The sequence below is a fragment of the Canis lupus genome, chromosome X (assembly GCF_048164855.1).
Source record: "Canis lupus baileyi chromosome X, mCanLup2.hap1, whole genome shotgun sequence".
Classification (NCBI taxonomy): domain Eukaryota; kingdom Metazoa; phylum Chordata; class Mammalia; order Carnivora; family Canidae; genus Canis; species Canis lupus.
Window position 1 is genome coordinate 17,594,882 of NC_132876.1, and position 24,777 is coordinate 17,619,658.

Here is a 24,777-nt window from a genome sequence, read left to right on the forward strand (position 1 = left end):
GGCTTCAGACAGAAACATGTGTCTCTCTGAGCAGTCACCACTAATTGTGGCCATTAATGAAAATGTATGGATCCGATCAGACAAGCACCATGGTAATGATGTGTGTGAGCACTCAGGAATGAGAAGCAGCAGCCTTATGCTCCAGGAAGCCTTGTGGTGCTAAGATGATATAAGAGAGAAGACCCTTCCCTTACACAAAGGTACTCTCTGTGATCATCTATTTTGAGACGCTGAACTTTCTGTAAAATGTCATTTGAAGAGAAAAGTTTCTGCAGCTAAAAAGTGGCCAGGAAAATCCTGGTGTAGGATCTTACAGGATATCAGCAGTTTCTAGACAAACGTTCACAATCTCTCGCTGACATGTGGTGACAAACACAGATTTCATAAAGATCACTTGGCACATTTGGCACTCACAAGACCTAAACCAGGTTACTGGTTAAGTGGCACTCCAAAGTGATTCTCCAGATACTTAATGAATCAAGAGAGTAATTTGGTGTATCCCAGAACTGGGACAAGGGGATATGAATTGGATGGGGAAAAGGAAAAATTTTTGTAAGATCTGATGTCAAATTAAAGTTGTTAGAATCTGACCACCTGACACATACAAAGGCAGTGAATGAATGGCAGTTGCTTGGATGGATGTTCACAACCACATGAATGTGTATAGACAGTAAAGACTGTCTATTATTAGCTGAATATCTTCCCAATCTCAGATCATTCTCCAGGGTAAAAAAAAAAAGTCATCTACTGTACCTTCTCCAACAGGAAGTGGATCTGGTCCCGTTTTTTCAAAGTTAATAACTACACCACTCTGAATTTTCTGAACTAGAGACTCTAAACACTGATTCAACATCCTTTGTGTTCTAACACAGTAGGAGCGACCTATACCAAAAAGAAAAACAAATTGTGAAAGTTTGATCAAATAAAATACTACTTAACAATATAAGCATCTGAAATCCTAAAATATACCTTGAACTAATCATAACTACGTTGGCAGCAAACCTCATGCTCATTATGAGCGTAAGCAGCAGAGCTAAAGGATTCTGAAGGAAAGCAAGGCCAGACAGAATATGGCATTTAAGAAGAACCACCCCCTGTTGCTCTGAATTCTTCCTTTAGAAATACAAGTTATTGCCCATACCTCCTGTGACTTCACACATCTGTGTGATGGCAGACTCATCAGTTGGTACACTCCCTAGTTGCTCTGGTTCTGTAGAAGCCAATCCAGGCAAACGTAGCACCAGGGCAAATAACCTTTGATCCCAACGAAAAGGTTCTTTGGTTAGTTCACTTCCGGGCAGAGGAGAATTCAAAGGAAGATGAAGCTGATAAGGCAAAAGTTGAAAAGTTTCATCATAACAACCTGGGCAACAATGAAGAAAGAGTTAAAAGGGTCACTTTTCTTTCATGTACTCGATAATCTTTCAGGGCTCATGAAGATGGAAGGTTTGATCCAACTTATTCTTAACTGGCAACGTACACCTCCCACAGAAATAGCGGCATGTTCTCTGCCATTTAAACGAAACTTTAAAAAAATGAAATCTCACCTCTTCTTGAACACCAGCAGTACTTGTTAACTTGTTTCCATCTGTGATGGTAATTAAAATAGATGGTTCTAAAAAAAATGGATTTCTCCCCTAAAATACATTTAACAAGTATTAGAGCCATGTAAAGTAATAAAATTGCATTTAAACTTTTTTACATTTGTCTTGCCAGTGATCTCTCAAGTATGTGACAAAATTTGCCTGGATAAGTAAGAAGGGAAAGATTAGGGGCTAAAGTGGGTGGGAATCAAAATAACGATCCCCGCCGAGGTAACATTCAGAATAAACTGAGGAATTCATATAATTCTGGAACTCCCCAAACTATAACAACCAAATACTCCTCTCCTTCTGCTTTCCAAGTAATCATAAGAGAAAGATAGTAGAGAGATTATAATGGCAGCAGCATCCACATCTGTGAATTCATTCCCCTGAGTCAAAACGTTGGCACAGATTGGGGGGACAATAGTGACTTATGCTCTGGAGCTCAGGCAGTGAGTCTGGTTATTGTGATCAGAGATTCTAGAGTAAGGACAACAGGAGCACCAGATGCTATCTTGCCTTCCTCTTATTCTAGAGCTTTTTCATTGAATTGGGAGAGACAAGGGAGTTCATGACACTGAAACACTCTTTAATGGCCTCATTCCAATATTTCTCAGCAATTTATTCATCTCATTCTCAGATCTCTGATGATATGATGGGGAGTCACTTTTCACTACATATTTTATGATCAAGCCACATACAAAACTCCCCTCCCCAAAAGAGGGATCTTTTTCAAAGCAGGTATTTAAAAGATACAGATTTCCTTTTGGCAGTTGTGACAAATAGCAAAAAAAAAAACTTGGAAAAAAAAAAAAAACTTGGTAACCACACCCAATTTTAAACTCTTAACCCAAGTCACCAAAATAAATTAGCTGTACTCACTTAAAGTTTTTTTTACCTGTCCATAATTGTCTATTCCAGATATTAATCTATTGAGATTTAACAAATCAAATGAGGATCTTAGAGCCTGACCAAGAGTAGTCAGTCCAGAAGCCTGAAGATTTTTTAGTTCACTCATGAATGTTGCGTGATTTTCCTTCCAACCAGCCTGAAAACCAAACATTTACAAAGAAATTCCCGATTACACAATGAACAATAATATAAAGTGCAAGCAACCACTAAACAGCAAGTATCAAACATCTAATGAATGAATAGTTCCTTGATCTAATTATATTCTATGTCTTGGCCAACCAAATGGAACTAAAGCAAGCCATCAGTTTCAGAAAGATCCATCCACATTAATGCCCAACAGCAAAGATGCAAACAATGTTTTCATCCATTATGGCTGGAAGGCTCTGGTTCAAGGAGTCCAGTCTTCTGTTCAGGTCCAATCGAAACTACCCAAACATCTCAGTATTTACCTTAGTTTGACATGGATGATGAGCATGAAGTACAGAGGAGAGGAAGCACAATTTTTAAATGCACTGTCCTTCATAGAGACAATTCTTTCTTGAATGTTTGATCTACCTGAACATTTCTAACCGATTCCTCCTCCCAAACAATATTTTCACTTTAAATAAGAATCAAGGGGGAATTCTAGGAATAGAGCCACAACTATTTGGAGACAACCCTTCTGGTATCTTCAAACATTTAGAAAGCCCCAAGTCTAGAAAAAGGGGAGAAAGAAATTTTAAAAGTTTTGGCAAAGCAGCAGCATCCCTGAGGCACCCCCAGCAGCTCTGGACAGCAGCCAGGAACTGAAGAACCAAGGTCAGCAGCCAGCATGCTATGATTTAATGGTTTGTGGAAGAGGAGGAAAAGATCACAGTGATGGGGCAGTCATGGCCAGAAAAACAAAGCAGCTTCAAATGTAAAGAAGAGAGGCCAAAAGAAGAATTGGCGGCTAAGAGCGAGTCACAGAGGAGAAGTCCAGCAAGGGAGAGAGCACACAGCACAGCTGGGCAACTTGGTGGGACCAGTGGCCACCTGAGTCTTGGGAGCCCTAAGGGCAGCAGTGTGAGATGCTGAAGTCATGCCAACCAGGCCAGGACAGATGGAGGTGGAAGCAAAAGCAAATGACAAGAGATAAAGTAAAGCATTCAAATATCACATTTGGCTGAAGGCATACTGTCCATTATCTACACAACTCCAGCCAAAGCTATTTTGCTGGTTTCCCAGTCTTCAGAAGCAGTTTGGGTCGGGATGAGTGTGAGGCAGAAAGGGGGCAGTGTCTGCGTGATCTTGAGCAAACCTGTTGGCTCTGAGGACCTAAATCATACTCTCTGAAAATGAAGAAGGTTAAGGCAAACAGGGACACCTTGTGAGGCTGTGCAAAATACAACCCGAGGGAGGAGTCATTCCCACTGGAATCCATGAGAATGGCACTCCCTGCAGCTGAACAATTCAGAACCTGCATAACCATGTAAGGTGAAGGAGGGCCTGGTTAAGATCCATTCCAGTCCAATAGTCTGGGATTCTGTAAAATTAAAGACATGCTTAGTTTGTTTGTTTGTTTGTTTGTTTGTTTGTTTGTTTGTTTTTAAAAAGACTCCTAACATATCCTATAGATCAAAGGATCGAAAGGTAAAACCTTTGCACGTGTTCCTTTGGCACACTGTAGATATGACTTCTAGTGCCTAGGGAAAGTAGCACATGAGACTAAATCTTTGGAGCCCCAGGTCCTCATCAAATTACCTAGAAATATCAGCAGGTTACAGATTGAGCTGAATTTCACATCACTGGCTATCAGGGAAATACAAATCAAAACCACAATGAGATACCACCTTACACCAGTGAGAATGGGGAAAATTCACAAGACAGGAAACAACAAATGTTGGAGAGGATGTGGAGAAAGGGGAACCCTCTTGCACTGTTGGTGGGAATGTGAACTGGTGCAGCCACTCTGGAAAACTGTGTGGAGGTTCCTCAAAGAGGTAAAAATAGATCTGCCCTACGACCCAGCAGTTGCACTGCTAGGGATTTACCCCAAAGATACAGATGCAGTGAAACGCCGGGACACCTGCACCCCAATGTTTATAGCAGCAATGTCCACAATAGCCAAACTGTGGAAGGAGTCTCGGTGTCCATCGAAAGATGGATAAAGAAGCCGTGGTCTATGTATACAATGGAATATTACTCAGCCAGTAGAAACGACAAATACCCACCATTTGCTTCGATGTGGAGGGACCTGGAGGGTATTGTGCTGAGTGAAATAAGTCAATCGGAAAAGGACAAGCATGATATGGTCTCATTCATTTGGGGAATAGAAAAATTAGTGTAAGGGAATAAAGGGAAATGAGAGAAAATGAGTGAAAATATCAGTGAGGGTGACAAAACATGAGAGACACCTAACTCTGGGAAATGAACAAGGGGTAGTGGAAGGAGAAGTGGGCAGGGGATTGGGGTGACTGGGTGATGGGCACTGAGGGGGGCACTTGGCGGGATGAGCACTGGGTGTTATGCTATATGTTGGCAAATTGAACTCCAATAAAAAATATAATAAATAAATAAATAAATAAATAAATAAATAAATAAATAAATCAAACAAATTGAGCTGAATTCAAAAATAAGCTTTCTGCTTTGTGGCGGACAGGAAAGGTACAAAGTTGGGAGGGACAGCAGGAATTCTTTCCTTAAGTCAACAAATTGGCATGGATCAACCCCACCATATTGGGCAGAACGCCATACACTGAGGATATGGAAGGGGTTAGGCCCTTGAGGAGCTCTTGTCACAGAGGAATGAGAAATGCAGTTTTTGGCAGGAAGGCTGAAAGGGCAAGTGGCTAGGAAGTCAGGGAGGGCTTCTCCCTGAGCATGGGGCATCTGTGGAAGAGCATGGGACGTCCCAAATTGATGGTAGGAGTGGAGGGGTGTGCCAAGGAAGAGAACAAGAATCCATAAGAGGCTAGAGCTTTGTGGAGAACCACAAGTAATTTGATTATCATTGTTCTGGGTACATGGCGGGAGGCGAGGCTGATAAGTGGGGCTCTGACCATACAGTGCTTTGTACATTGTGCTCAGGAGTTTGGATTTTATCTGTTGGCTCTGGGAATGACTTGAGGTTTTTAATTAGGGGAGTGTCATGATCAGATAGATATACCTTTTAGCAAGATTGTTCCGCTAGGGACCTGGAGAATAAATTGGGGAGGGGGTATAGGGGAGGCTTCTGAAGCTCAAGGCAGGGAAACTGGTTTGGAAACTGCTGCAATAGCTTATGGGAAGAGTGATGAAAGCCTGGGCAAAAGCAGTGGGGAGGGGAGGAGGCTGCCACCAATGAATGAAGTATTTCAGAGGCAGTCACAAGGTTTTTAGGAGCTAATTAGAAGAGCCGGGTGAGGAAAAGAGGTAGTCCATTAGGTTGAGCTCTGTGGCCTGGGCAAACCTGAGAATGGTGGGTCATTCATCCACAAGCCACGTTATTAAGTTGACTTCTTTTTCAAAGTGACTTCACATAGCAATCTTATTTCCACACCATACATTCAACATTCTATCTATAGTGAGGATTGAACTCCTGGGAGCCAGAGTAGTTCAAGGCGTGGCCAAAGAAGAATTAACAGACTTACTTGATTCAAGAAAGGGTTGGGATTAGACATGGGTACCACTTAAACAACCACCCTGTAACTTGTCCATCTTTAAAATAATGTGTTCTGATTTTTCATCATCTTACTAATCAATCTGTTGGAATAACTGCCTTTTAAATTTCCCTTTATAATATGGATTGAAAGCATTTTACAAATCGTTTCTGCAACTGAATTGGTGGCATTCTGTTTTCAGGCCAATTCCAATTCTTTGCAGTGAATGGAACAATACAAGAAATGTGGATGCTACTCCTACCTCGGTATCACAAAGTGGAGCCACATTTACTGCCCAAAGCAATGAACTTCTTGGGAGCAGTTTAGCTTCTTCAAGAGAAGAATTAAATGTCCCTAAATGCATTCCTCACAATGCTGAAGAGGAAAAAGCCTACAGATTAATCTCAATATTTAGAGAACTTTATTCATGTGACAAATTTCTTTGCAAAAGATAATTATAAAGAGCTAGTGGTAGAAAGTAGATGTTTATATTCTTCATTCTCATTCTCATTATATTCTTCATTGCTTAGAGTTGACTTTCTTTAATAAGTGAATTCAGAACATCCCATTTACTTTCTTTTTTTAAGATTTTATTTGTAAGTCATTTCTACACCCAATATGGGGCTCAAACAACCCCGAAATCAAGAGCTGCATGCTCCACTAAGACTGAGCCAGCCAGGTGCCCCTCCCCCCATCCACACTTACCTTCTTAATACAGTCTTTTCTTTCAACTCACTCCAAAGGTACCCTATTTTCATATTGAGTCAGTAAAATCTTGACTCATGATGATGAGTTCTATACATTTTTATGGAGCTTTACAACTTACAGAGCCATATCCCATTTCACATTTGTTGAGGACAACCCTATAAATAGGGATGGTATTACCAATCCAATTTTGTTTTTCTAAACCAGGAAGAAGTAAGACTTAAGTAGGTCTTGTTTGGGGGGGGGTGATAGTGGCAGTGAGTCACACTCTGGAATTGTACTTGCTCTGGTATCCCTGAGCCCCTTGTGGCTACTGAGCACTTAAAACATGGCTAGTCTGACTTAAGATGTGATATAAGTGTAAAAGACATGGCTAAAGAAGATGTGGTTTATGTATACAATGGAATATTACTCAGCTATTAGAAATGACAAATACCCACCATTTGCTTCAACGTGGATGGAACTGGAGGGTATTATGCTGAGTGAAGTAAGTCAGTCGGAGAAGGACAAACATTATATGTTCTCATTCATTTGGGGAATATAAATAATAGTGAAAGGGAATATAAGGGAAGGGAGAAGAAATGTGTGGGAAATATCAGAAAGGGAGACAGAACGTAAAGACTGCTAACTCTGGGAAACGAACTAGGGGTGGTAGAAGGGGAGGAGGGCGGGGGGTGGGAGTGAATGGGTGACGGCACTGGGGGTTATTCTGTATGTTAGTAAATTGAACACCAATAAAAAATAAATTTAAAAAAAAGGAATAAAAAAAGTGTAAAAGACATGGCATTTTGAGGACTGGGAAGAAAAAAAAAAAGAATGACAATACCTGAGTATTGATTTTTATATTGATGACATGTTGCAATGATAATGTTTTGAATATTTGCAGTTAAATAAAATGTATCACTAAAAGTTTCACCGGTTTCTTTGTACTTCTTAATGTGGCTACTAGAAAATGTTACATTTTGTGTATGGCTGGCATTATATGTCTATTGGACAGAGATGTTCTAGAAGGACTTGGAGGTCGGGCAAAAGAGCCTGGCCTGTCTTCTGCAGACAATAGACACACTACAGACCCCGAGGCAGGGGGGAAACAGGATCAAAGCAGTATCTCAAGTAGGTCAGTCTGGCAGTGACATAGGGGACTGATTGGGGAAGGAGAACCTGTGGTCAGGAAAAAGAAAACTAGAAGGTTTGAATTAGTAATCCAGGCCTGAGAGAAGCAGGGCCTGGATTAGGATAGGGATGAAGAGCAAGGGGTTAACTAAGGAACATTTCAAACCAACAAGATAGGATCTGATGACAGATAGACCATGGGCCTACAAGTAGAGAGGGAAGATGCTGACAAACTTCTAGCCCAGGACACATGAAGAAACAGAGGTTTGGGACAAAAGAGTAACCTGGGATCAGTGAAATCCTAAATTAAGAGTTTACTGTCTCTACAGATCAAGTTTTAAAAGTCTCCCAGAAGTCATAGGATGATGGTGGTGCTGAATAATAATAATAGGTAATGTGTTTCTGGGCCAATGTGTCAGGACCTCATGCTAAGCACAGTATCCTCCTCGTCGTCCAGCACCCCATCAAGTAGGTGCTGCTCTTATTTCCACTTTGTAGATAAGCCCACTGAGGCTCAGAAAGGATGAGCAACTCATCCAAGTCAAACAACTAGTAAATGACACAGCCAGGATTTGAACCCAGGTAGCCAATTTAAACCATTAATTACTTGAGGATCTTCTACCTATTCTGCATGTTCACTTCATAGACAAGTCTTGTTATAGTAGCTTAAAAGTTCATACATTTCACGAAATTTCCAAATTTCCTTTCACCGAAGCCTACCTTCCCTGATGTCTAAATGCAGACCAGTGGGGTATGGGGAGCAGCGAGTGATCTAGGACTTAGAAGACCCTAGTCTATCCTGGCTGTAACTAACTATCAAAACAACTGGTCCAGAGGAAGTCAGTTACACTCTGCTGGGCCTGGTACCTCATCTAAGCAATGAAAAGGCTAAAGAACTTTAGCCTTTAAGTTTAGCCTAAAGGCTAAAGAACTCGAAGGTCCCTTCAAGCTTTCATACCTCATAATTCCATACCATTATATGAATCTGACTTACAGAAACAAAACACCTCACATATTAATATATATGCTCATTCAGGCCCAGTTGAAATATGTACAGTTAATTGAAAATGTCTTTGAATACCAACAGAGAAAGTATGATGAGCCTTTCAGCCTATCAGTGCCTTGGGTTCTGTTCCAGCTCTACTGACTAACCACTGGCCATTTACTGACCCCTCGTATCACCACAGAAAAGAGAGAATCTTCACTCCTTTCCCTGGAAGGTCAAAGCCTAAAAGAAAATATTTTTCTACTATCCTCTGTGACCTTATTTCCATCTTCTTATTTGACTGCTAGGTTTTGCAGGAAATTGGCATGCTCCCATGGAGGAGGAAGCATGTCTTTCTAATCTCCTGGTATGTTCTGACATTGGTTGCTTAAGGTATAGGCTCTGTCCCTACATCAGACCTATAGGGGAGGTCTATCAATGTGTGAACAGTTTAGAAGCTTTTTTGGGAATGCACACCTCCAGTCTAGCCTTTGTCAGGAAGACAGCTGTTATTCAGAACTCTGGCTGGCTCCTTGGGTCTTATTTCGTCATTGGTTTCAATGGAGGAGGGAAAGGTGGAGGTGTTATTTAGTGGCTCCCCCAAACCTCACCATCCTAATACTTTTCCTTCCCGAGCTTCATCCCACCTTGGCCAGACCATTTCCCTAATTCATCAATTTTAATTTATTCTTATTTTTGAAAAGAGGAGAACCCTTTCCTCCATCAAAATCATGACAGGAAGTATAAACAAGTAAGAAAGATAAAAGCGGATCAACTGTCCTTGAAGGCAATGTGGGAGTGGTGCTAGAGCCCTTTTGGAAAATCCCTCCACATGTAAATGGCACTTGTAATCCTTTTCCAAAATATAAACAACCTTGTTAGGTTTAGGATTACATGCAAATTTAATGAATGTGCTGTGAATCTCCCCTTCTAAAGTAAGCAAAAAACATATTTAGGGCAGCAACATCTAATTTTCCACAAGAGAAGCACCCCTCTAACTATGTAAATGGGATACTTGTAAATCAAGAAATAAACGGATAATTCCAATCCAATAGGGTGATAGCTATTGAAAGTGAATCAACCGTAGGGAATCTTTTTAAAGAGCAGAAATAGAGCTTGTCACAACCCAGGCTCTCTCACTAGAAGGGCACCACTCACTGGGTCCCTCTGACTTAGTGCTGAGCCACTGCACCGACCCATTCTCGGCACACATGCCTGAAAGCCTATTTGGACACTCCTCTGAAAAGTAACAGTTCAACTCAGCCCAAGTAAGTCTTCATAGCTTGTTAGAAGGCCTTCCTGATGAATAAAAGGCTTCCCTGGGATTCAGGGAGAGATAATACATGTTGCTTCCCTTTCTTTAACAAGACTTTTTAAAATCTTTTATTAAAGGAAATGAAATCAGCCTGGTAATATTTGCCCTTCACAATCCCATAGAGCTATCCTGGACCTTGGGCTCTTCTTCAAGGTGGTTACAAACCAGACGATGAACGGATTTGAGTATTTTTCCAGATGTTGCAAGTTAAAGCCAAGGAGTTTAAATTTAGCAGGGCCATCATTTCTCCTGCTGAAAGATAAACTATTTCCCTTTTCCATTTGCTCTCTGAAAGTTGAGGGCAACTCATAAATCGGACTAAATCAATTTCCACATTTTCTGACAAACTTAATTTCTTCTCCAATCTGATGCTCTGTCAACTTTGTCAGTGCGGACTGTTCCTGTGTTGGTGAACTGACCAGTAAGACAGAATGATGTGAAGAGTAAGTAGGAAGCCTTGCTTTTCAAATCAACTCTATCTCTGGAGGAGACAGATGCCTTTTCCCTTGGTCTTTGCCCTTAGCCTTATACGGACTATCAGTGTACGTTAAAACTTTAAAACTCTTGGGGTTTTCTTCTCACAACTAAAACAGACTTTAATTCTGAGAGATATAAGACAAGGTTTTCTTGTCCTCTTACATAAACAGACCACCATGCTAGCCAGATCACCTTAAAACATTCAAACTTCTTTCTAAATTGTGTTTCCAGGCAGCACCCTTACAAAGGAGCTTGTTCAAATGGTGAACTACACATTAGGAAGACATCATATCATTAAAAGATTGGAATTGTCTTGCCTCTTGTATCTCCCTTAAACTTCTCTTCTGGTACTATACTTTCTCACCCTGACACATTTCTTCCCCCATAAAACTCTAGCGATTTGGACTGGTTTCACTTTTTAGTGACTTGAGGTTCTGATACACTTTCAGGTGTAACGAGGTGGCCTATCATTTGGGATTACTAATATCACTTTTTCTTACAAAAATTACTGGTTTTAAGAATATCCAGTTCTCTTGGATTTCTTGTTGTCTGAGTTACTGCCCCCATGGGCACCTAGTGTCCTGAAATTGCTAAAATGCTCAAAGTCCATTTTATTTGATTCAATCAGTCCTCTCCCTGAGAACTCTGGATGTTGCCATTCTGTGTTTTGGTCCATCAACTAATTTCTATCCACATACTTCAGGAAATACTACGAGTCAAGATCACACCAAATAATTCCAGCTTACTTGAGTCTTCTACTTGTTAAAAAAATGCCTAAGAAATTGACCCCCTAGTACATTGCTGAAGTGTATTTGACAGTGTGTGGACCACAGGATTGTTTTTCCAGCAGATGGCTAAAGGCCCTCATGAGCGTCTATTTTTTTAAGATTGTATTTATTTATTTGAGAGAGACAGAGGCAGAGAGAGCATGAGCACAGTGAAGGGCAGAGGGAGAAGGAGAAGTAGACTCCCTGCTGAGCACAGAGCCCAACACAGGGCTTGATCCCACGACCCTGAGATCATGACCTGAGCTGAAGTCAAACACTTAACCGCCTGAGCCACCCAGGTGCCACCATGAGTGCCTATTTTTAAGTAAACTGGGCAAGGAAATGATTCACAGTTTGATTCTACTGACACAAAGTTCGTGATTTTGTATCACCAGTCTCTTTAGAATTCCTAGAATGGGGGGGGAGGGGTTAGTGGATAAATAAACCTAAAGATTAGTCTAAAATATCTCCAAAATGCATGTATGAGTTTTCAATTCTTACCCCAGAGAATCAGGATGAAATTATGAAGTAGCACACCTCTCACTTGAAAACATGGTAAGATCAAAAGAAATTTTATCTTCACCAGAGGATGCTAACATGTAGAACCAGAACTTTAGAAACTTTTCTCTCTGAGAGTCAATTGCACTGTTACTAAAGGAAAAATACCCTAGAGAAGCAAAGAATTGGCCAAACCCAGTCAGATATAGTGTAAAATGTTACCTCTCTCACTCTCGGACCATTTCAACTGTAGCTATTGACCTAATGTCAGGGAAAAAAAAGCCGCTGGGCAGATCACATGTTCAACTGTTGAGACTTTGGGTTCTGATAGGAGAAATTTTTATGAACACATACAGAGAATAAAAATTAACAAAGGTGGCCTTGGAAAGACACAAGGACAGAAGTAAGGCTAACCCACCCAAACACTGCAGAAAAAATTGAACAGAGGATACTCTAGAATGGCCACTCGTGACTTTCCTAAGATTGCATAGCATCTCTTTCCCCCAGACTGATTTGTTTAAAGATAATCTATTTATTTGAGAGAGAGAGAGAGAGAGAGAGAATGGTGGGGGTGGTGGCAGAGGGAGAGAGAGAGAGAAGCAGGCTCCCCACTGAGCAGGGAGCATGAAGAAAGGCTGGATCCCAGGACCCCAGGATCATGACACGAGCTGAGATCAAGAGTCAGATGCTCAACCAAGTGAACCATCTAGATGCCCTCAGACTTTTTAAAAAGTTTTTTCTCAATTTTATGAGCAGTTTTTTTTTACATTATACAAATAAACATTCATTGTTGAAAATTCCAACAGAAATACAAGGTCAGTCAATATCTCCCCAAAACTCCCAGTTCCACACTCTTCAGAGGTCACCATTGCCGGGAATCATGGAGCTGTTAGCAGACAAAAATGACATCAGTAAGATGGAGTGACATTTACCACTAAAATGGAGTGACATTCACTGAGTAAGTGTGCAGAAGAGCACAGTAGGCATGGACAGGAACCATGTTTTCTATGTTTTCTAAAATTTAAAGCAATTTTGAAATCACCCTGAATTCCATGCCTCAACTACTCCCCTTTCCTATCTTTCGGTTATACAGTTCTCTCCTGTCCTTTTTTGGAAAGAACAGTGGGAATAACCTAGTCTAATCCCTTCATTTTTACAGATAAGAAAATTAACCTCATAAAAGGAAAGTGACTTTCCCAGGGTCATGTATCTATCTAGTCCATGGCAGATTGTGGCTGCGTGCTAAAGTGACACCCTTTGCCACAGGTACATGACAGTGGGCGGGTGACCTACCAGACAGGATGTATCATGACCACTTTTTAAAAACTGATTTTTGTAACAGGACCTAGATTTCACCAGACTTCTAACGTGCAGCTCAGAGCCATCCCTATGAGGTGGAGGTTATAGAGTCAAAGCACATGTGAGCTTTTAAGAAAGAGGGACAGCTTTGCCCCGCCCATCTTCAGCTTTCTCCTACAAGAAATAAACCAGGAGGTACCTCCCCACTCCCCCCACACACACTTTCCAATGCCATGGCTGTATTAAAGCCTAGATATTCTCCCCGGAATTCTGTTGTCTCCTGTCTAGTTAGGCAGGTCCCCTTGGGCACAGACAAATGCAAAAAGATAGAACTCCTGATTACACTGCCACACCTCCAGGCAACTGCAGACTGATTTAAATCACAACATGTTGGTCTAGTTCACGCTAATAAACCTCCAAAGGTCATACTCCACCTTTCTCCCCCTTCCTTCTGCAACTTCTCATCATTATAATAAAGCACCTTCTGTCACATCCTCCCCCTCAAGTCACACCCTTACTGGAATGCTGCCAGTTCACTTTTTATTCTCCCCATCTGCCCCCCAGCCCCCAGTTCTCTGGGCTCTGGATCTCCCTCTTACTTCAGTTAACTGATGCTCTAAGGGCCGGCATCAGGAATGGGGAGACCAAATCAGGCGGTGTAAGAGACAGGTCTGGCTGAAGCACGGGGCTCCTGTGGGGAGATGATGGGGGTCAAGTTTTCTACTCATGCATGGAGCAGATACTAGAGGCCTCGGGATGGCATCCACAGACCTGAGAAGTCTTTGGAGACTTGGGCGGGGGAAGGGGGTCGATATGATGAAACCAGCTTTTTTAGAGAGTTAGCAGTCCATGAGGGCAGAGTAGGAATTTGGGTAGCACTTAGGGAGACCAAGTCGAAGGTTGTTACAGTGGTCAAAGCACAAAAGTTCAGGACCCAGCCTCAAGTGACGGCAGCCGAAATTGAGACGAAGGAACATACGTGAGAGACATTTCAAAGAAATGATGGACAGGTATTAGAAGAAATAGAAGGACCAGGTCAAAGCTGAATAATGCCTGGCTTTCAGCACTGGGTGACTAAAAGCTGGATAACATGGAAGAGCGGATAGGTTTAGGGCCACAGGGTCTTCTTGACATGCCTACTGTGAGCTGATGGCAGGATAGACAGTCAAGTGGAGATGTCCTGGAGTCAGCTACAGGTGTCTGGGTAAGACGCTGAAGATGTAGAAACCTCAGTGTGGAAGGACTATAGGAAACCATGAATGAGGTCAGATGCATTCACCAAGGGAGCAGATTGGGAAGACAGAGAAAGAATACAGAGGAGGTGATCAGTTTTTGGAAGGAAGGAGTAGTAACAGTTCCAAATATAGTCAATGGCAAGGAGAGTAAACATTAGTACATTGGCTCAAGTAGCTACAGAGTGAATCCTGAGACCTTGAGAAATCATATTTACTTTTCTCGCTAGTACCATTCCTTAGTTACACAAACATAAATGCTTTCAAAGTCTTCTGTTCATTAGCATTCAAGTCCAGAATTTGGCTCTTGGTACTAAGTTTACTGAACTATTCAACCTACAGGGCACAATATAGATAATGAAAGAGCACCTGCCATTAATGACTAGTATAATCAGGTGAACATGGTTTCAGAAACAGCACTCCACTTTTCCTCCCAACCTCTGGCACATCAGCACAAAAGTGTTCATACACCTTTTCTCTAGTTAAGACCCCAGTGGCTGAATGAGGGAGTACCTCCATTCCTTCTCTGAAATTCATCTTTCCCAACCTAACTAAGCAGCCACAAGCCATCTGGCTATGGCAGGGGTCGGGGGCCCGGGGAAAGAGAGGGTGATGGGGAGGGAATGAAGAAGGTACCATAAGGTAAAGCACAGGCTGATGCCTAAAATACTGCAAAGGTGGTTCTGGCACCTTCAAGCCTTTTACAAAACCACTCTGCATCCCCACAGGTGATGGATGAGAAGAGACGAAATGGTTACCGTGGCGTATCTTGAATGTCTTCTTTTTCCTTACAAGAAAAACATGTATCATGAGATTCATAAAGGGAAAGTGGCAAATCAGATTGTGGAAGCCACTAGATGGCCAAAGACTACCCTGTTGCTTTTACAAGCCTACCACTCCTCCTATAGGGTGGACTCAGCCCAGAGGACAGGCCCTCAAGCTCCGCCCCCGACATACATACTATCTCCATCTCTACCACCTGCACACACATGGGTACTGGGGTAAGGGCCAAACTGCAGAACATCAAAAGCCAAACCATTTCACAAATTAATGCACCGTGCTAGAACGAGTTAAGAAAATAAAGCTAGTAACGTGGCAGTAATAATTTTCATTCACTGAGTGCTTGCTCTAATACCAGGCACTGCTATATCAAGAACTATAAATAAGAGCATGATAATTCTGTCTAAAAACCATGGCTCTAGGACGTATATTATAATGAGAAAATACCAGTGAGAGACAGACCTGGGTTACTATTTGGCTGTGTTATAAGTAACCTGCCTGGGCCTGGTTTCTCTGAGTTAGGGTGGTTGGGAAGATAAATGAAAGAAGTGCTTTATATTCATTGTCATGTTGCCTTATACATAGGCATTACTCAATAAACATCAGCTGCTATTATTAGAAAGCTACTGTATTATTATTGTTCACTATTACAAGAAAGTAGTTATAAGACCAATCGTATCTGTAAAAGCCAGATAACACCTTCAGCAATGAGGTGGGTTTCAGGAGGACCCAAAACTAGGGCTATAAAATACATGCCATTCAGCAGCACATCTGCACTTTTGTCCAGATTCCGGATTAAACATTGCTGTTTCTTCCTTAAATGGGAGTCATTACAGTAAAAAAATAAATAAAGTAACGTGGTCACTTCCGTAACCCCCATGAGGAGGACTGATGTTAGAGAGAGAAATAATCATGGGAGCTCTCCCCCCTCCTTTTAATGCTATTGATGACATCCCACAATATAAGACAAGGGCTCCTCTACGGAACATTGAGAACGCCTTCAATAAAAGCAGAGATACAAACCCCCCTTTGTTTATTGGGTTTTATACTATGCCAAGCTAGAGAATTTATCCTTTATCCTACTTTTCTTAATGAATGCTGTTCCTAAGGATTTTTGGGCCATGAAGTTTTATAAATTGAATCAGGGCTATGTCACATATTTCTAGTAACACTAAAAGCATGCAACATTCAGTGCCACTGTTGAGCACATATTACAAACAGAATTCTGATTCCTGTAGTTGCATTAGGAGTTCACACATATATTCTATTGTATTTAGCCTAGGAAAATACTTCTAACCCAACCAGTTGGATCACCAACTGCATCCAAAAGCCACTGGCTTTCAATACAAACAAGAATGGGATGCTTTCATATTTTGCCCCAGGGCTGAGGGTTATCAACCCATCAATTCTGAACTGTATGAAAACCTTTCATGCACAAATGAGTCCATTATGATGTTAATTTTAAACAGAACTTCAAGAGAAAAGAACCTCCTTAGCAAATAATTTCTAGGATAGGAACATCATAAATATCTTAAGAAAGAATATAAACTTCCATCAAAATCCTAGAGGAGGGATCCCTGGGTGGCGCAGCGGTTTAGCGCCTGCCTTTGGCCCAGGGCGCGATCCTGGAGACCCGGGATCGAATCCCTCGTTGGGCTCCCGGTGCATGGAGCCTGCTTCTCCCTCTGCCTATGTCTCTGCCTCTCTCTCTCTCTCTCTCTCTCTCTCTATGTGACTATCATAAATAAATAAAAAAAAATAGGGATCCCTGGGTGGCGCAGCGGTTTGGAGCCTGCCTTTGGCCCAGGGCGCGATCCTGGAGACCCGGGATCGAATCCCACGTCGGGCTCCCGGTGCATGGAGCCTGCTTCTCCCTCTGCCTGTGTCTCTGCCTCTCTCTCTCTCTCTCTCTCTCTCTCTGTGACTATCATTAATAAAATAAATCTTTAAAAAAAAAATAAAATAAAAAATAAAAAAAAATAAAAAAATAAAATAAAAAAAAATAAAAAAAAAATAAAAAAAAATCCTAGAGGAGAACAGAGGCAACACCCTTTTTGGATTTGGCCACAGCAACTTCTTGCAAGATACATCTACAAAGGCAAGGGAAACAAAAGCAAAAATGAACTATTGAGACCTAATCAAGATAAAAAGCTTCTGCACAGCAAAAGAAACAGTCAACAAAACTAAAAGACAACCTACAGAACGGGAGAAGATATTTGCAAATGACATATCAGATAAAGGGCTAGTATCCACGATCTATAAAGAACTTATTAAACTCAACAGCAAAGAAACAAACAATCCAATCATGAAATAGGCAAAAGACATGAACAGAAATTTCATCAAAAAAGACATACACATGGCCAACAAGTATATGAGAAAATGCTCTGCATCACTTGCCATCAGGGAATACAAATCAAAACCACAATGAGATACCACCTCACATCAGTGAGAATGGGGAAAATTAGCAAGACAGGAAACAACAAATGTTGGAGAGGATGTGGATAAAGAGGAACCCTCTTGTACTGTTGGTGGGAATGTGAACTGGGCATAGCCACTCTGGAAAACTGTGTGGAGGTTCCTCAAATAGTTAAAAATAGAGCTACCCTACAACCCAGCAATTGCACTCCTGAGGATTTCCCCCCAAAGATACCGATGCAGTGAAACGGCAGGACACCTGGACCCCGATGTTTATAGCAGCAATGTCCACAACAGCCAAACTGTGGAAAGAGCCTCAGTGTCCATCGAAAGATGAATGGATAAAGAAGATGTGGTTTATGTATACAATGGAATATTACTCAACCATCAGAAACGACGAATACCCACTATTTGCTTCAACATGGATGGAACTGGAGGGTATTAGGCTGAGTGAAATAAGTCAATTGGAGAAGGACAATCATCACATGGTTTCACTCATATGGGGAATATAAAAAATAGTAAAAGGGATCATAGGGGAAAGAAGAGAAAATGAGTGGGAAAAATCAGAGAGGGTGAAAGAACTTGAGAGACTCCTAACTCTGGGAAATGAACAAGAGGTAGTGGAAGGGGAGGTAAGCAGGGGGATGGGGTGACTGGGTGATGGGCACTGAGTGGGCACTTGATGGGATGAGCACTGGGTGTTATACTATATGTTGGCAAATCAAACACCAATAAAAAATATACAAAAAAAGAAAGACTGTAGACTAACACTGCTAACAGAAATCTAGTGCAAGCCACATGTGTCTTTTTATATTAAGTAGACATATTTTAAAAAATAGACCTAGGTGAAACTGATAGTATATTTCATTTAACTCAGTATATAAGAAATACAATTGCTTAAATTTGTTGTAATCAATCCAAAAATTGTTAATGAGTAGTTTATATATTTTTGAACTGTGTCTTCAAAATCAAGTGTTTTTTTTTAAACTTTTATTTATTTATGATAGTCACAGAGAGAGAGAGGCGCAGAGACACAGGCAGAGGGAGAAGCAGGCTCCATGCACCGGGAGCCCGATGTGGGATTCGATCCCGGGTCTCCAGGATCGCGCCCTGGGCCAAAGGCAGGCGCCAAACTGCTGCGCCACCCAGGGATCCCTAAAATCAAGTGTTTAATGTATACTTATCATCTTAATTCAGACCAGCCACCTTTCATGGGCTCAATCACCACATGTGCCCAGTGGGTACTGTACTGAATGGTGTAAATGGTAAATGTAGCCAATCTAAAACATGAATGGTAGAGCACCCTGGTGGCTCAGTCAGTTAAGCATCCAACTCTTGATTTCCACTCAGGTCCTGATCTCAGGGTCTTGAGATGAATCTCCATGTCAGCTACGTGCTGTACAATGAGCCTGCTTAAGATTCTCTCTCTCTCTCTCTCTCTTTCTCTCTCTCTACCTCCCTCTGCCCCTCCCTCCTCTCTCTCATACACAAGAATGGTATATTTGAAGATCTCTGCCTACCTCACTGCCATCTCAGCCTTTCATCTATCTTACTGGAGCCCTTAGAGGGTCTCCACCACCCCCATCACTAGCCACCAGGAGTTGTGAGGAAGAAGAGGGGAAGGATGTGTTTTGACCAAATCACCTGGAAACCCAAATCCGTTTCCCCCGTAGAAACAATAACAAACACAATAGTTCTCTGGCTAAGTGGCATTAAGGGTTAAAAAGCCTTTCCTGGGAAGGAAGGTCTGGGAACCTCATCATGATTTAGAACATTGTATCCAGGAGATAGTGTGTTCCAAGCTTCTAATATTCACACAAAGGGACTGCCTTGATCTCTTATGCCCTTGGCAAAAGGGACCCAGAGGCCATGTTTACAGAGTTTTTCATTGAAAGACTTAAAAGCCAAGGTCTGTCTTCAGACCTGTCCTACAGAGGGTCCCCCACATGGAGGGTCCTGCCCTTCTCTGGAAGGCACATCTCTGCTTGAAATGTGCAACTGCTTCCATGTTTGAGCTCCCTGTGAACCTCCGAGTCCCGTCTTGGAAGCAGTTCTAATGACCTTCCTGAAACACAGGCAACCTGAGGAGGACATATCTGTACTCTCCTCCTGTGGGCCCCACCCCTCTGCCAGTGCCCCACCCCAATCCCAACCCCAAAACCAGGAGCTCTCAGGCAGTCAGCACTCATGCAAAGCAAGGCCATTTCCAACCATATCTCTCGGGTTCCTTCCCATCTTTCCCTTCATCCCTCTGCCCCAGCCTTCCTCATCCTACGCTCCTGGGAATAACAACTGAACAAGTGCACTGACCACAAGCCTAGCCCCATTCCTCTTCAAATCTGCCTTGCAACTCTTCATCCCAGAGAAAATGTCCACACTCTAGCGTGGAGGTCTCAAAGCCCTTTTGTGATCCAATCGCAGCTAGTTACAACCCTGACTGGATAAATTGAATTTTCACTGTAACTTGCCCACCCCACCCCACCCCCTGCCTCACCTCCAATCTGTCGGTTAAGAGTCCACTCACTGTCTTTGGTGTATCCCACACCTTAATCCATATGCTCCAGTCACCTTTTTTTCCAAGTGACCATTCTCCAGACCCTCAATGATGAGGACTGTGACTTTTACCCTTCTGGTGTCCCCCTGGGCCAGGTCTCTCAGGCCTAGATTGCAGACCCCTACTATGAGTGCTATGAGTAGCCACCCACCGTTGGATTTCTATTCTGGAAACACCATCATGATTGTATCATCGTGGAGCTGATAAAAGTTAAACCAGTGGTTACCCGCAGGGGAGGAACAGATTACAGGAAGAAGCAAGAAGCATTTTCTGGGGTGATGGAAATAGTCTGTAGCTTGGCCTGGGTTGGTGCTTACATGAATGTAGAAACATGTTAAAAACTGCATTGGGTCATTAAGATTGATGTACCTAGGTATGTAACTCACATTGCAACGAACAAAAGAAAGGGGAGGCACATACATTGGCCTTATAAAAGATACAGCCCTGCCGGATCATAAACCTGACCCTAAGTGAAAATACTAGCTATAATCAACATTAAACACATTACACCGTTCGTTAATACTGATCACCCTTTGAAGTAAGAGTAGCAGAAATGGGAGCTGGGACTGGGTAACTTTCACACTTACCTACTGCTTGAAATCTACCCCTTCCATTGACTGAGTACCTGCTAAAATATAGGCACTCTTTCAGGTGCTCAGGGTACAAATATAAGTTTAAATAGGAGCCCATAAAGACCTCATGTTAGGAAGGCCAATATGAGCACTGAGAACCACCACCATACAGTTTGCTAACTTTAAGGTCCGGGCAGTGCTGGCGGATCACAGTAGGAGGGGTTATACCATTTGGAGTAGAGCTTGGGCAGAAGGGCAGGATGACTTTGGAGACTAAAGAATAGAGAGCTGAGGCGTGTCACGTCAGCCAAGTGCGTGTCCCAGGCAAAGGAAACTAGAGGCATAGTGAGTCCAGAGAAGACAGCAGACTTTCCCATCGCCCTGGCTGGAGCCTAGGGTCCAGAAGAAGAGTGGAAGAGTGGAAAGGCACAACTGGGAAGGTGAGCTAGATCTAGCTAGGTGAGCTAGATCATCCTACGCTCCAAGAGGCCTTGGAGGTCTCTGGATTCTAGATTCTACTCTGAAATGTACCAGGGAGCCACTGAAGGATTTTAGTAGGGGAATGACTTTACTTTACTTTGTTTTATTTTGAGGATGAACAATTAGTGGCAATGAGGGGGAGGCATCAGTGGGGAGTAAGACAAGAAGTAGGGAGACCAGCTGAGTGGCTGCTACAACACAGGTCTGGGTGAAGAATGATGAAAGTTGGAAAAAGGAGGGGTGCAGGTAAGAATGAATGGAGAGAGGAGAGGTTGGTAATAGGGAACTGATGGGACTCTGCCATCATCTGCCAGCTCATAGCTAGTCTGCAGAGGGCACTTACTCCCCAACCCAAGGATCTAGGCTTCTACCAAAAATTTTACTGGCTTTTTATTTTTAACAAGAAATATTTTATTCACTGCAAGACAAAACCACCAACAAAAGTACAGATAGAGTGGCATAGACTCGAGTGATGAGTTTTCTGGATAAGGTTTCACTGAAGTTCTAATTCCTTGTATAAAGAAAAAGTGCTACTACTCAGAGTTCCTCACTCGGGAAATGCTTTCCAGGAGTGCCTGGGTGGCTCAGTCAGTTAAGTGTCTACTTTTGGCTCAGGTCATGATCTCAAGGTCCTGGGATCAAGCCCCTCCTGGGGCTCCCTGCTCAGTGGGGATTCTGCTTCTCCCTCTCCCTCTGCTTGCCAACCACCTCGTGCTTGTTCTTTCTCTTTCGCTCAAATAAATAAAATCTTTTTTAAAAAAGGAACATAAAATTCTTTCCAATAAACTATATTTAATTCATAGGTTGGACAAAAGTCTGTATTTATGTATGCATAACTGATGTATCCTTATATTAGTTTCAGGTATACAACACGTTGATTTCATATTTGTATATACTGCAAAATGATCACCACAATAATTCTGCTTAAACTCATCAGCATACACAGTTACAAACTTATTTTCTTTTTTTCTTATGCTGAGAACTTCTAAGATTACTCTCTTAGCAACTTTTAAATATGCAATACAGTATTATGAACTATAATTGCCATACCACACATAACATCCCCATGACTTATTTTATAACTGGAAGTCTGTACCTTTTGACCCCTTCACCCATTTTGCCCACCTCTCAACCCCTGCCTCTGCCAACCACTGATCTATTTTCTGTATCTATGAGCTTGTTTTTTGTTTTGCCTCCACATACAAATGAGATCATATAGGGGCACCTGGGTGTTTCAGTGGTTGAGCGTCTGCCTTTGGCTCAGGTTGTGATTCTGGGGTCTTGGGATCGAGTCCCACACTGGGCTTCCTGCAGGGAGCCTGCTTCTCCCTCTGTCTATGTCTCTGCCTCTCTCTCTATGTCTCTCATGAATGAATGAATGAATGAATGAATGAATAAATATTCTTAGAAAACCAAGGTGATATTTAAAAAAGATCTAAAAAATAAATGAGATCATACGGTATTTGTCTTTCTCTGCCTGACTTATTTTACCTAGCATAATCTATGTTTTGCAAATGGCAAGATTTCCTTCTTTTGCATGGAGGAATAATACATGTATCACCATCTCTTCATCCATCAATGAACACTTACGTTGTTTCCATATGTTAGTTATTGTAAATAATGCTGCAATAAATCTAGGAGCCTAGGGGTGTAGGTATCTTTTTGAGTCAGTGTTTTTACTGTCTTCAGATAAATACTCAGAAGCAGATTATAGGGTACTTATATTTTTAATTTTTTGAGGCACCTACCTCCATACTGTTTTCCATAGTGGCTGCACCAATTTCCATTCCCACCAACAGTGCACAAGGTTCCTTTTCTCCACATCCCTGCCAATACTTGCTATCCCTTGCCTTTTTGAAAATGATCATTAACACACATGAGGTGATATCTCATTGTGGTTTGGATTTGCTTTCCCTGATGCTGAAAGATGTTGAGCATCTTTTCATGAACCTGTTGGCCATCTGGATGTTTTCTTTGGAGAAATGTCAATTCAGATCCTCTCCCCATTTTCAAGTCAGATTGTTTTTTTCCTCTTGAGTTGGATGAGTTCTTTATAGACGTTGGATATCTAACGTTGGATATATGATTTGCAAATATGTTCTCTCCATTCAGTAAGTTGCCTTTACCTTTTGTGCATGGGTTCTCTCCCCTTTTCTTATTTCAAAATAAGTATGATCGCATGCTTCCAATGGCCAATGAAAGGTGAAAAGTAAGCAAGGATGGGAGAGGCACAGTTCATCATAGAAGTCAATGCACCCCCTTTGTGGCATTTTGATATGCAAGTGCACCTTCTTGTGTCAGGCTGCTCTCACAGGCTTTGCTACTGGTTCACCCTAAAGCACTTCCTTAGCTTCCAACCACAGTGAAAGGCTCCCCTATAAGTAAGTCATTCTTTTGTCCAAATAAAGCCCATACCATATACTGAAGGGGGGCAATATGAAAAAGTGATGCCTTAGTTAAAATACCAATGCATGTTTGGAACACAGATCATTTAAAAAGCATTAGTTTACTTCCTAAATCTGTCAGCCAAAATGCTGCCTTTGCTGACACATGTCGACAAGGGCATGCAGACACCAGTAAACAAAACTAGCTACAGGATGTGAAAAAGTAACACTCAAGGGAAAATTTCACTTTTTCAAATGCTCTATGTTTTCAAATTACAGACTTGGGATATGTCTTTGAAACCTCTCTTCCTATTTATGCAAAAAGAAAAAAAACCACTTCTGCCCACTATTTATACATGTGTTTCAGCTATTTCTAGAAAAGTGACTCAGTTTTCTGTTAAAAAAGCATTTGCTTCAATAAGAAATAAAGAAATTTTAAGATAGTAGCTTCAAACATCAAACTATTTTGAATATTTATTCTGGACCCCAATCTCACAACTCCCTTTCTTCTTGGAGCCCTCAATGTGCTCAGAACTAGTAGTAGCGACAAGCTTACTTCAGCTATTCACTGAATAAAAGGAAATTATGATTCATAGCAAAACAAAACAGAAAGACAGCAGAACCTCAGCCAAAACTATTGAGAACTAGTGTGCAAACCAAGCCCCACTTTGTAAAAATCCTGTATCACTCTTATGTGGTTACATTAGAAATTCTGAAATATTAAACATGGTTTCATCCTTCTATACACTAAAGATACCATTTTATAAAAGTAGTGTTAACACTTGTGACACTGTGTATAAAACTTGTCTTCCAAGCAACGCTTGAAACAGATGAAACACAAAATGCTTGCATTCCATAGGCTTTTTATATGGTCCCCAAATCAAACCTCATTCCTTCCCCGCCAAGCAGACTGCAAGTAACAGGTATGACTAATTTTAAAAGAACACATAGCCATTACTAGGGGATGCGCAGTAAGTTACTAAGTCCTAGGTGAAACACTATATTCATGTACTCAACAGTATACTTTAGATACATTAGAGAGAAATTTCAGTCACTAACTTTTCACAAGATTTATTGTCAGAGCCTGTAAGTGGATATACTGGGAAT

At 41.7% G+C, this 24,777-nt stretch overlaps 1 protein-coding gene across 8 annotated transcripts in view; it reads right to left on the minus strand.

The window, feature by feature from the left end:
- INTS6L (integrator complex subunit 6 like) overlaps positions 1-24,777 on the minus strand; it is a 56,381-nt gene that overhangs the window by 27,663 nt on the left and 3,941 nt on the right. For all 8 annotated transcript variants that reach the window (XR_012026539.1, XR_012026540.1, XM_072817189.1 and 5 more), the window contains 4 exons: positions 2,482-2,631; positions 1,548-1,637; positions 1,142-1,325; positions 754-882 (listed from right to left, as the gene is read on the minus strand). Coding sequence is in view for 6 of the 8 variants with exons in the window: in XM_072817189.1 (XP_072673290.1) it covers positions 754-882; positions 1,142-1,325; positions 1,548-1,637; positions 2,482-2,631 (553 nt within the window). In the remaining 2 variants the exon portion in view is untranslated. The remainder of the gene's footprint in view (positions 1-753; positions 883-1,141; positions 1,326-1,547; positions 1,638-2,481; positions 2,632-24,777) is intronic.